Source organism: Oryzias latipes, chromosome 9, assembly GCF_002234675.1.
Source record: "Oryzias latipes chromosome 9, ASM223467v1".
In the NCBI taxonomy this organism is placed as follows: Eukaryota; Metazoa; Chordata; class Actinopteri; order Beloniformes; family Adrianichthyidae; genus Oryzias; species Oryzias latipes.
Genome location: NC_019867.2, coordinates 1657627 through 1669227, shown reverse-complemented (window position 1 = coordinate 1669227; position 11601 = coordinate 1657627). Strand labels below are relative to the sequence as shown.

The 11601-nt window shown below is 45.0% G+C and overlaps 2 protein-coding genes across 32 annotated transcripts in view; one reads left to right on the top strand and one right to left on the bottom strand.

Annotated features, from left to right (window-relative positions):
- The first annotated feature begins 36 nt into the window (after positions 1-36).
- Positions 37-2038, top strand: LOC101170436 (zinc-binding protein A33-like). Its single transcript, XM_004072090.3, has one exon. It carries the CDS (start codon positions 435-437, stop codon positions 1857-1859), a length of 1425 nt encoding a protein of 474 aa, XP_004072138.1. The 5' UTR covers positions 37-434; the 3' UTR covers positions 1860-2038.
- A 5664-nt stretch (positions 2039-7702) lies between these two features.
- LOC101170191 (calcium/calmodulin-dependent protein kinase type II subunit beta) overlaps positions 7703-11601 on the bottom strand; it is a 66276-nt gene continuing 62377 nt past the window's right edge. For all 31 annotated transcript variants that reach the window (XM_023958153.1, XM_023958149.1, XM_023958150.1 and 28 more), the window contains 2 exons: positions 10784-11017; positions 7703-8546 (listed from right to left, as the gene is read on the bottom strand). In XM_023958153.1, the coding sequence (XP_023813921.1) occupies positions 10785-11017 (233 nt within the window). In that variant the 3' untranslated portion in view covers positions 7703-8546; position 10784. The remainder of the gene's footprint in view (positions 8547-10783; positions 11018-11601) is intronic.

Genomic DNA, 11601 nt, shown 5'->3' with positions numbered 1-11601 from the left:
GACCCAAAACAGGAAAACATTCCGCCCCCTGCTCACATTGAAGTAGGAAATGAAAAAAACATTTTGGAGGACAGACTTAAGTTTGACTCAACAAATGCAGCTTCATTGTAAAAATGAAGAAAGCATTTCGAGTATTGACTTTTATTTTTAATTATGAGACAGAAATGCTTCCATAGGTGAGGACCGTCGATTAGGAAAGTCAGTTTATTAAGAAACTGCTGCCCTCTGCTGGTAAAGGTGGGAATTGTTGCTTGCTCTATGACAATAAAAAAAAAAGCAGGTAAAAGGCAAAGGTCATTTTGTCACCTCTGAACAGAACTCAGACGCCATCAGAAGGAGGAAGACGTGGACAAAAACCCTGTTAGACGAACTGAAATCTCAGTCAGAAGGACAGAACTGGTGAGTTTCACCATCCAATCAAACGATCGCAGAAAATGGCTGAGAGAGCAGCTCTTGTTGAACATTACCTGAGCTGTCACATCTGTTCAGAGACTTTTAAAGATCCCGTAACTCTGAGCTGCAACCACAACTTCTGCTCGAGCTGCCTGCAGAAGTTCTGGGAACAAGCTCAGAGAAAAAACTGTCCCATCTGTAAGAGAAAATCCTCCAAAGCTCATCCACCTGTGAACTTTAGCCTGAAGGAACTTGCTGACTCGTTTGCTGGAAGACGGAAATCTGGATCCTCATCAGGGGCAGAAGAGCAGAAGGTCCTGGTGGTCTGTGAGAAACACCAAGAAGAACCCAAACTGTTCTGCAAAGACGAGCAGAGAGCTGTGTGTCCCGTCTGTGAGTTTTCTCTGCACCAGAGTCACACAGTGGTTCCTGTGGAGGAAGCAGTCCGAGCGCTGAAGGAGGAGCTGGAATCAGACATGAAGTCTCTGACGGACAGGAAGGACCAATGCAGACGAGTGGAGGAGACGTTCCAACGTGTGATGCGGCACTTTGAGAAGCAGCTGCTGTCCACGGAGACGCAGATCAGAGCCCAGTTCAACAAGCTCCACCAGTTCCTGGAGGAGGAAGAGGAGTCCAGGGTGGCAGCTCTGAGGGAGGAAGAGGAGCAGAAGAGGAAGACCATGATGGGAGAGATGAAGAGGATCCAGGAGCAGATGTCCTCTCTGTCAGAAAGTATCAGTGCTGTTGAAGCAGAGCTGCAGAAAGACAAGGAGGCCTTCCTCAGCAGCTATAAAGCCGCTCAGAGCAGAGCCAGAGTCCAGAGCTCGCTGCCAGAACCTCAGCCGCCCTCAGGAGCTCTGCTAGACGTGGCCAAACATGTGGGCAACCTGTCCTTCAGAGTCTGGGAGAAGATGAAGGAGAAGGTCCACTTCAGCCCGGTCCTGCTGGACCCAAACACCGCACACGGAAAGCTTTTTCTGTCTGCTGATCTGACCGCTGTGAGATTTGGGGAAACTCCTCAGCAGCTTCCAGACAATCCAGAGAGACGCACCGAATATCCCGACGTCTTCGGCTCCAAAGGCTTCACCTCCGGCAGACACGGCTGGGAGGTGGAGGTGGGAGACCACCCGGACTGGATTATCGGTGTGGCCAAAGAGTCCGTCAACAGGAAGGGAAAGTTATTCGCCTCACCGGAATATGGGATCTGGTGTTTGTCCCACCGGAATGGAAAATACACCAGCGGCGACGGTAAGACCGTGACCACCAAGAAGAGTCTCCGGAGGGTCAGAGTCCAGCTGAACTACGAAAAAGGAAAAGTGACCTTCTCCAACGCTGAAGACATGGCGGACGTCTACACTCACAGAGACACGTTCACCGAGAAACTTTTCCCGTATTTCTTTGTTGGAAAATCTGGAGCTGCGAAAACGTCTAAACTCCAGATCTGTCCGACGCCGATTCCTCAGTGATGTCACAGTAAGTGCAGGTTTCTGGAGCGTCTGCACCTCCGACGTCTGTTCTGACATTCCTGCAAAGGACTGAGGAATAAAATGGGTTTCAGTATAAATATGTGTAGTAAAATAAATGTAGAACAAAAATTATATTAACCCTGAAGACGCAAGAACATTTTATTTATAAAGGTTCATTTGATCATTTTGGGCGAATAAACAAATAAATTAATGAACAAAACATGAATAAAAACATGAAAAACTAAATAAAATACAATAAAAAACAGCAACTAAATTTGACCTCATATGTTCTTCAGGGTTTTAGCTTCTCTGAGGACCAGAATGAAGCAGAAAAGCATCATTTAGGTTTTTACGTTCTTCCAAAATCATTGCAAATGAATTCATCATTCCTATTTATTATGATGGCTCAGAAAAGCAGATTTTCTCAGTTTCTTTTTCTTGAACAGCCTCTGTGGTGTTGAAAAGAGGTCTGCCCCCCCCCCCCCCCCCCCCCCCTCCAAAAGCTCTCAGGTTCCTGAAACGGAGCTTAGAAAAACTAACTTTCACTTCTATTTTCTATTTGATGCTTATTACAAATAAATACTTTAAAAATCAGACAGTGCCATTTCTGGATTTTGTCTCTCATTGTTGAGGTTTATCTGTGATGATTTTTAAAGTTCTCTCATCTTTTGAAGGTGGAGAACTTGGACTATTGGTGGCCGACTGAATACTTTTTTCCACACTGCATATTCCTAGTCATTGGGGAAATGTTTCCCAGAAAAAGGGGTTAGTTTATTATTGAGCATTGTTTGCAATAGGAGGGTATTCTTCCAAAGGGGGCGGTCCTTTCTGCAAACACCAAAACCAGAACCACTTCAGTCAAGCTGGTTTTCCGCTGTGGTTCCAAACCCACGTGAGGTGCAGTCCTGTAGGTTTAGAAACTAACCACCAATTGTTGTAAAAGGTCAGAAGCATGAAGGATCTTCATCTATGCAGATGATCAACTCCTTTCTGAGTTCTGTTGGAATCTGTCTTAAAAGTCGTTGTTTTCAAATGAACTTCATCCTTTAAAACTTGAAGTTCTGATCCGCGGCTGAGTAGCTCGGTTGGTAAGGTGAGCAGCTACCATGCAGGAATCCAGGGTTCAATTCCCGGAGGGGAAGAAACAATGGTACTGTACACCATATCAATGACGAGCAGTTAACATCACTCAGTGAGGGTCCTTAGGCAAGGCCCTTAACACTACCGCCTCCCGAGCGCAGTTCAGTTGCAGCTCACCGCTCCCCCAGGGGATGGGTCAAATGCGGAGAAGAATTTCCCCATTGAGGGATAAATAAAGTATACGAAAAAAAAATGTAGCTGTTTAAACATTGTTAAGGATATTTATAAAAGTGATCAGAAATATACTTTCTGAGAGTGATGCTGTAAAACTCATCCATGCATTTGTTCCATCTAGACTGGATTACTGTAACTCCTTGTTAGCAGCGTGTCCTAAGAGTTCCTTAAGAACCCGTCCAGAAATGATATAAATGAATCTTCTAAGATTTTTGTCTCTTTTATCTGAAACTTGTAAGTTCAGCATAAGACAGTCAAACCACTGATAAGATCTTTGGTAAAATTGGAAAATGTGAAACTTGTATGGTTTGGCAATATATAAGAAAATGATATGATAGTAGTTCCACATACATTATTTTTTAGAAGAAATGTGTAATATAAAACTTTGATGAGCAAAAGTAATCCTACAAGTTTGACAGAAAACATTTGCAAGTCTCATTTGAAAAAAAGTCAAATTACACAAAACATTGAAAAGTTCAAATGTAGCAATAGGTTTTCTAGAAACGAGGTTGTTCATTCTCTCTCATCTAATGGATGTTCCTAAAAGTATTGCTTATGATATATCATGATATTGAGTCAGCAAAGCAAATATTGAAAATACTGTGGGATGTAATTAATACGAAGCAACACAAGCTAACGGTTTCTCCAATAAATACCACTATTTTCACGACCATAGGGCCCCACTGGGTCATTGGGCGGGGTCTCAGTTATGGGGGAGTATTCAGTCTTTGACACATACAAAAGGGGCACCGGGTGTTAAGGCGCGGGCACGTTAACGCCCCGTTCGGACCCTCAGAGCCTCCAGAGCGGGTTCATAAAAAGAACCAGTCTCCGTTTTTTTAGAGGAAACCTTTTTTTTTATTACTGTTCTTTCCTAACTCGGTCCTGGGAGGAGTTCGGTGAGGCCATGGAGAAGGACTATCGGTTGGCCTCAAAGAGATTCTGGCAAACTCCGGTGGAGGAGGCAGAGAATGAGGACTTTGGGGTGAGGCCGTTTATCACCCAAGCTGAAGTCACTGAGGAAGTCAATGAGCTCCTCAGTAGCAAGGAGTGGATGAAGTCCGCCCTGAGTACCTCAAGTCTCTGGATGCTGTGGGAGTGTCTTGGCTGACACGTCTCTGCAGCATCATGTGGCAGTTGGGAACTGTACCACTGCACTGGCAGACGGGTGGTGGTTCCCCTCAGATCCAGGAACAACAGTGCGGTTTCCGACCTGGTCGTGGAACAGGGGACCAGCTCTACGCCCTCTTCAGGGTCCCGGAAGGGAGTTTCCTCATCCAGTCCATATGTGTTTTGTGGATTTGGAGGCGTTCGACCGCGTCCCCCGTGGTATCCTGTGGAGGGACTATTTAAACATGTAGTTTTAGGGTTAGATAATCTAATTCTCTCTAAGAGTTCCTGTCCGTCCTGGGGGAGGATCCCTCCTTCATGTGGACACCCCCCCTGAGGTTTCTGCTTTTTTTCCAGAATCCGTTTATTTTTAGGAGTTTGTCTTAACAGGGAAGGAGGGTCTAAGGGCAGAAATGGTTTAGTTTAGCAATCACTTACTGAATTCTATGACTTTATGATTCATGTTTATTACGCAGTTACCAATATAAAGCCCATTGAAACGACTGTTGTTGTAAATATGGGCTGTAGAAATAAAAATGAAATGAAATGGAACCAACTTTGGACTCAAAGGAGTCACTGATCCCACTTACTGCACAACAGCAACCAGACAGGAAATACAGAACAGAAAGTGAAGCAGCAGATTTAATGTTTAACCACAGTCTGCCGTTTCGTACACGAACTCTAATCCAAGAGGACAAACGTCTCCAACCTAAGAACCAAGTCCAGAGTCATGACTGTTATCATTAGACTTTATGCTAGGCCTGCACAATAAATCGCAAATTTATCGTTATCAGGATATCAACCTGTGCAATAGGTATATCGCAAAAGACGGCGAAAATCGCAATAAATGGTTCCTTAAAATGTGCTAAAACAATCTTATGTTTTCTTTAAGTAAATGGCGTATACTTATATAGCGCCTTTCTTCCTACAAGGACAAAGCGCTTTACAGTCACAGACCCATTCACCCAGTCACACACACATTCAGACACTGGTGGCGGCTCCGCTGCCAAACACAGGCGCCCGCCCACCACCAGAGGCAAGGTGGGGTTCAGTGTCTTGCCCAAGGACACTTCGACTCATGGGTGTGCAAGGCGGGAATCGAACCTGCAACCTTACGATCATGGGTCGACCGCCCTACCGCTGCACCACGGCCGCCCCAAGTATTAAGTGAATCAAAAAAACCTTTTATGCATTTGACCAAATGGATGGAGCCCTTCTTGTTGGATGTTCACCTCCCATGTAGAATAGTTTCATTTGGAATATAATTTAAGTTATGTTGACTCTTATTTAAATTAAACTGCAGTGAAATGGAAATTATGTTTTTGGTTTTTTTGCTATTTGTTTATATATTGCAATATTGATCACTAATATCGCATATTGCAAGTTTTCCTCATATCGTGCAGCTCTACTTTACGCTAAGCGGGTTTTCTAGTCAGCACGACTCAGCAGTTTTTGTCAGAACGACTCGGTGGTTATCGTGAGCATGACTTCGGCAGTTCCTGTGTGACTAGGCAGTTCTTTCACCCACCATGAAGACAACCATATCTGGAGCCTCTGACTGTACCTGAGAACTGGACTGAGGGACCTTTGGGTCCTTGTTGTTGGTCATCAGGTGTGTATTGAAGTTTTTCCAGTTTATAGTCTTTACTGTGTTGCGGGTCTGAATCCGACTTTTGTGTACTTCATAGTAACTTCCAGCATAGTTGGTGTTAAACGTCCTCCAACACACGACGGAGACACAGTTTGGGGGAAATTACAGCCGCTTTACTTCCATCTGGTGCAATAAATCTAAATTATTAATAATTCCCCCCCCCCCCCCCCCCCCCATCAAAAGCTTTACACTTAGGTAACCTTTGCTGCTCACTGTTCATGTAAAACAATAAACTGTACTTGATTAAAACAGACTTTTTATTTAAAATATTATTAATCATGTTGTTTTTGTTCTGTTTAAATCATATTATTTTCTAAATTAAACTATTTTAATAAGATCCTGAAAACCTCATTATTTGCTTTAAAATCTATAAATCGATGAAACATTCCTGCAGTTTGTCTAAATCAGACGTCAAAACAGCGAGGAGACTTTCTATTGAAATCTTGGTTTTATTGATAACATCTTAACATCTTCATGAAGATCCAGAAACACGTAAAGATAAGAGATCAAGAACCAGACGGTCCATTTACAGCAGAAACTGACATCCAGAAGGTGAGAAACGGCGGCGGGAGGCGGAGCTCACCGTCTGCGGTAGGCGGAGCTCACCGTCTGCGGGAGGCGGAGCTCACCGTCTGCAGGAGGCGGAGCTCACCGTCTGTGGGAGGAGTCCGTCGCTGCAGCCTCCGCCCGTCTGCGCCTCCTGCTGGACAACCTCCCAGAGCTCCTCTGTGTCGCCGCGCATAGAAAAAGCATGCAGGACCATCACATCTTCATCCTCAGAGTCGCTCACCTGAGAATCGTCTTCACTCATCATCCAGACAGAAGTTTTACGCGTTAAAAAGCCGAGAACTTAGTTTACTAGCAGGAAAGAAAAGCACAGAAAAACCAAAGCGCTTCATGCAAACGACACGCGCACCCCCTGCAACCCCCCCAAGAACAAACACGCCGACTGAGGCGAGCAACAGCCGAAGAACGCCTCTGTACTGTACACACCGCTTTTTGAGGAGGGGGGGGGGGAGGTTTACCCTTCAGAGGAAGGTCTACTCTAAACTTCTCCACCCTAAACCCATGTGGGGGAGGTGAAGCTGCAGCTCAACCATGTTAGAAAAAGACATGAAGAACAGCAGCAGGGGGGGGGGGAGCATCATCATCATCATCATCATCATCACAGGAGGAAGGCATGAGAACAAAGAAGATCCATAAAAACATCACTGCAATAAATAGACAATAACCACCAAATCGGTGGGACAAAGTGGCTGGCTCGGGTCTGGGAGGGTGTCTGCGCTGTCTTACCCCCCCCCATACAAAGCAACTCACAAAAACAAAAAAAGAATGAAAATCCAGAAACGCCCCCCCCCAGCCTGAACTCCGTCAGCATAAATGTATGAGCTCACAGACACAGATATTGCACATTCTGGCTAAAGACAGCCCCCCCCCCCCCGCAGGATGAAAGGTGATGTTTCAATCATAGTAGCATCTCTGAGGCCCCCCCGCCCGCTTCTAATATATAAAGATAAATATATTTCTGATTATTTCCATCTAGGTCCAGCTTAAGCCCCGCCCCTTTCCTGACATCACCACGGACGCATTGGGCCACCAGCAGGGGGCGGCAGAGGCGGCATCCAGCTGGGATCAAAACTCCAAGTTAACGGAAGACAAACCGGAAGATTCCCTCCGTTTCTTCTCCGTTAAAGATTTAGACGTCCTGCCGTGAATCGCATTTTTATCGACGCCTCCGTTTCACGCAGATAATCCAAAAAGCTCAAAGTGAAATGATTCGTTTTATTGACGCTTAGTATTGAAGCTTATGATGAATCCATCAGGTTGATGAATTATGACTTTTACCATCAGACCTTATGTTAAGCAGGTTTTCTAATCAGCATGACTCAGCGGTTCTCCTGAGCATGACTTGGCGGTTCCTGTAAGCATGACTCGGCGGTTCTTGCGAGCTGTCTGCTTTGATGCAGCCGGTTTAAAATGCCTCTGTAACCCCCACCCAAAAGACAAACAAACATGTTCACTAGGAATTCTGGCGTTGAAGCAAAGCGAACATGAACCCGGCGAAGGACAAAATAATCTGCCGTTATCCTTTTTTCCACTTAAGAGCCACGATAAAAAACAGCGAATGTGAGGGAAAAACATGCTTCCTTAAAAAGAGAGAGGTTTCCGCCTTAAAAACCACAGGCATCAGAAATCCTCCATTATACAAATTACAAATACAACTGCAGTCGTGTCGTCATGGTAACATCAGTGATATTAATCAGAATAGAGCGATGATCATCTACACTACAAACTTTACAAACTTCAGTGCAGTGTTTATGTCGCACACGTGTGGGTTCACAGGAGCACAAAGGGGCCGAGTCACAAAAATTGTGTTGGGGGGGTGGACACCCCCCCGCAGGGTGGAGGCGGAGTGACGAAGCTGGAGCGGCTGATGGAGACACGGCGGGCGGTGAAAGGAGAGATGCATGCTGGGGGCTTGAGGCAGGATTCCGGTGATGGAGGGGTTTCCCTGGAGGGGCCCTGCCCCCCCCCCCCCCCCCCCCACGTGTTCCTTCACCTCCTGCTCCCCAGCACAGCGCCCCCAACAGGCCAGACTTCCTGATCCAGACCTTAAAGGAAAACAGACACAAAGAAAGTTTTGTGGTTTTGTCTCCATAGCAACCATTTTATGTGTTGGTCTCCTGGGGGGGGGGACGAACAGGTCGATGTCATTTTTATAAGAATCGGCAAAACCAAATTTTGGGATTTTCTTGGCAACAGAGGTTTTTTTTTAATAGCCACGCCCACATTCCTACCATATCGTGCATCGTTTCATTTAGTTTGAGCCAAAGATTCACGCATCAGATGTTCACAATGAACGCCGTTCCAAATGGACAATGAAACTCCAGGAGTCGGGGGCCACAGTTTAAATCTGTAGAAGTAACCAAAAGTGTAAGGGTGCTCCGATTGATCGGTCGCCGATCATAATCGGCCGATTATAGCTTTGGGATGTTTGATCGGCCGTCTCTATAAAGGCCGATCCAGAAAAGCCGATCAGATGACGCAAAACTCGCGAGACGATTTTTTTACGCGCTGCTAAAAATGGCTTCACCGGTCTGGCAATTCTACGTGGTGTGCGAAAAAGATAATACATTAGCAATCTGCAACGTGTGTACCAAGCAAATCCCACGAGGCGGAAAGCACGCAAAACATTTTAACACCACCAACCTCATCAGACATTTGAAGGTTAGTCACGTAAAGGAATATGAGCAGTTTTCAAAGTTAGCTAGCGCAAAGACAGAGCGAGACAGTTCAGCAACTCAAGCGCCACTCACTCAGCTGTCAGTAACAGAGACATTTCAAAGAAAGCAACCCTACAGCAGGGACAGTAAGAAGCATAAAGAGATATCAGACAAAATAATGGAATTCATTTGCCTAGATCACCAGCCTCTGTCTGTTGTGGAAGACGAAGGGTTCCAGCGACTCATGTCCTATTTAGATTCACGTTACACTCTGCCAAGGCGTAAATATTTCAATAACCAATGTCTGACTGACTTAAAACAATATTTTGGCTATAGCCTTTTTTGTTGCAGTTTTAAAAGTAGCCTAAAGCTAAATTTAAAGACTCAGATGTTATGTCTTATCTTATTTTATTTATATATTCTCCAGGAAAGTTGTATTAGTCAAGTCCTAAGTTGTTCCTAATAACCAAACACATGCTGCTAAGTTAATTTGTTGGAAATGTTGCTTCCAAATAAATACACAGTTGTCAATTCATGATGCGTTGTCTTCTCTTAATTGTAATACTTAATGTGCATTGCTGTTAAATATTGTTTAAAAAATTATGCTACATGATAAATAGAAGGCTTCAAATAGACCCTGTAATCGGTGATCGGTATCGGTATCGGGTGATACAGCTTCCAGCAATCGGGGATCGGTGATCGGCCCCAAAAATCCTGATCGGAGCACCCCTACAAAAGTGGTTTTGTTTTTTGGATGGGAAAATTCAAGATGGCCGCCTCTTGCAGAGGTCAAAGGTCAATAAAAGGTCAGTTGTGGTTGTAGACTTGACCTTGGTGGCCTTGTGTGTGAAATCACCAAATTTGAGGCTTTGCCACAAAGCTGTAGGTGCTGTGGCCATCCCATAATAATTCCTTTGGGCGTCTCCGTCACGTGTTTTGGTATATTTTCCTTTCTAGATGGTTTGTCCCACTGTGATGTCATCATTTTGTCTTTTTTTGGGAGGGGGAGGGGTCGTTCACTCCGTTTTCAGCGGGAAGCAGATGTGTTGGGGGGGGGGGGGGGGGGGGGTGATTTGGTCCTATGGTCCAGGACGGCTGCTTAGCACAGAAATGATCCAAACAGACATTTCAAACTTCCTTAGATCTTCCCTGAAGGAAACGAGGGGAAAGAGCATCTAAGCTCTCTAAGGAGCAGATCCGGTTGGGATCACGGGCTCCTGGACCGTCACGCAGCACAACCAGAAGGTTCTGGAGGATTTGGACCAGCAGCAGCTTCCAGGTTTTATGGCAGCAAGAATTCAGGAGTGCAGGTCAGGAGGAGGAAGAACGGAGTCACCAGACTGATCCTGAGCACACCTCCCACCTGTAGAGGGGGGGGGTCTCAGGATGAGTCCAGGCGGATTCCTCTGTGGTCGTCATAAAATCCTGCCTCAATCCCAAAAAAACGCCATGAAAGGGATCTGAGAAGGTCCGGAATGTTCTCTTCGGAGGACTTCCTTCATGGAGGAAAACGGCGTTTTGATTTCCTGTTGAAGACGCCTTTAGCCTCCGCCGCCTTTAAGGTCATAACGTAAAATGCCGACAGATGAGATGTAAACCTTAAAGAAGCCGGTTCGGCGCCGTACCTCACTGGAGCGGCGCGGCGGGGGCGCCCGAGCAGTGGAAGTGGATGTTCTGCCACTTGCTGTCCCTGCGGTGCCACACGCGCGTCTCCTCCGATTGGCTGGACCGCGGTCGACCCTGGTTGTCCACAAACTGGGTCAGACGGATGTAGGCGATGCAGGCGGCGTCCTCGCCGATCAGATGCACGTGGGGGTTCAGGATGGTGGTGTGGATGGGCTTGTTGTTCTTGGCCAAAACTGAAAAGAGGAGACGGACGGTTCAGTCAACGCTCAAACTCTGGGTTCTGATCCGATTCGGTTTGGATCCTTCTTTTATTTTATGTTTGGTTTCTTTTACACCTTTATTGTTCAGTTTGAGGATTACACTTCCATGTAATCTTCTTCTATTGGAACGATCTGGATTAGAATAATTTTAAAGTTGCTGTTTTTTTTACACTTTGAGACTAAATCTGTTTGTTGCTTTTAAACAGAAACTGATTAGAAGTTTTCATAAATGACACATTTTAACCATAGAAAATATCCATAATTTGATTTAAAACAATTTTGTAAAAATTATTTTGATCCTGAAAAAGAACTGAAACTCTTAAAGACCCACTTCAGCAACGTTTTGGGTGTTTCTATCATGTTCTGAACTGCAATGCTTATTGCAAATGAATTAAATAAATACTTTGCTAATGTTGGAAATAAACTTGCAATGGAAATAAAAGAGCCAATAAAGAAGTTGAAAGAACTTAGTTTCCAATCAAACAAGTTCTCAATGTTTCTGTCTGAGGTTAGTTCAAATGAAATACTAGAAATTGTAAGAAAATTTCAAAATAAAA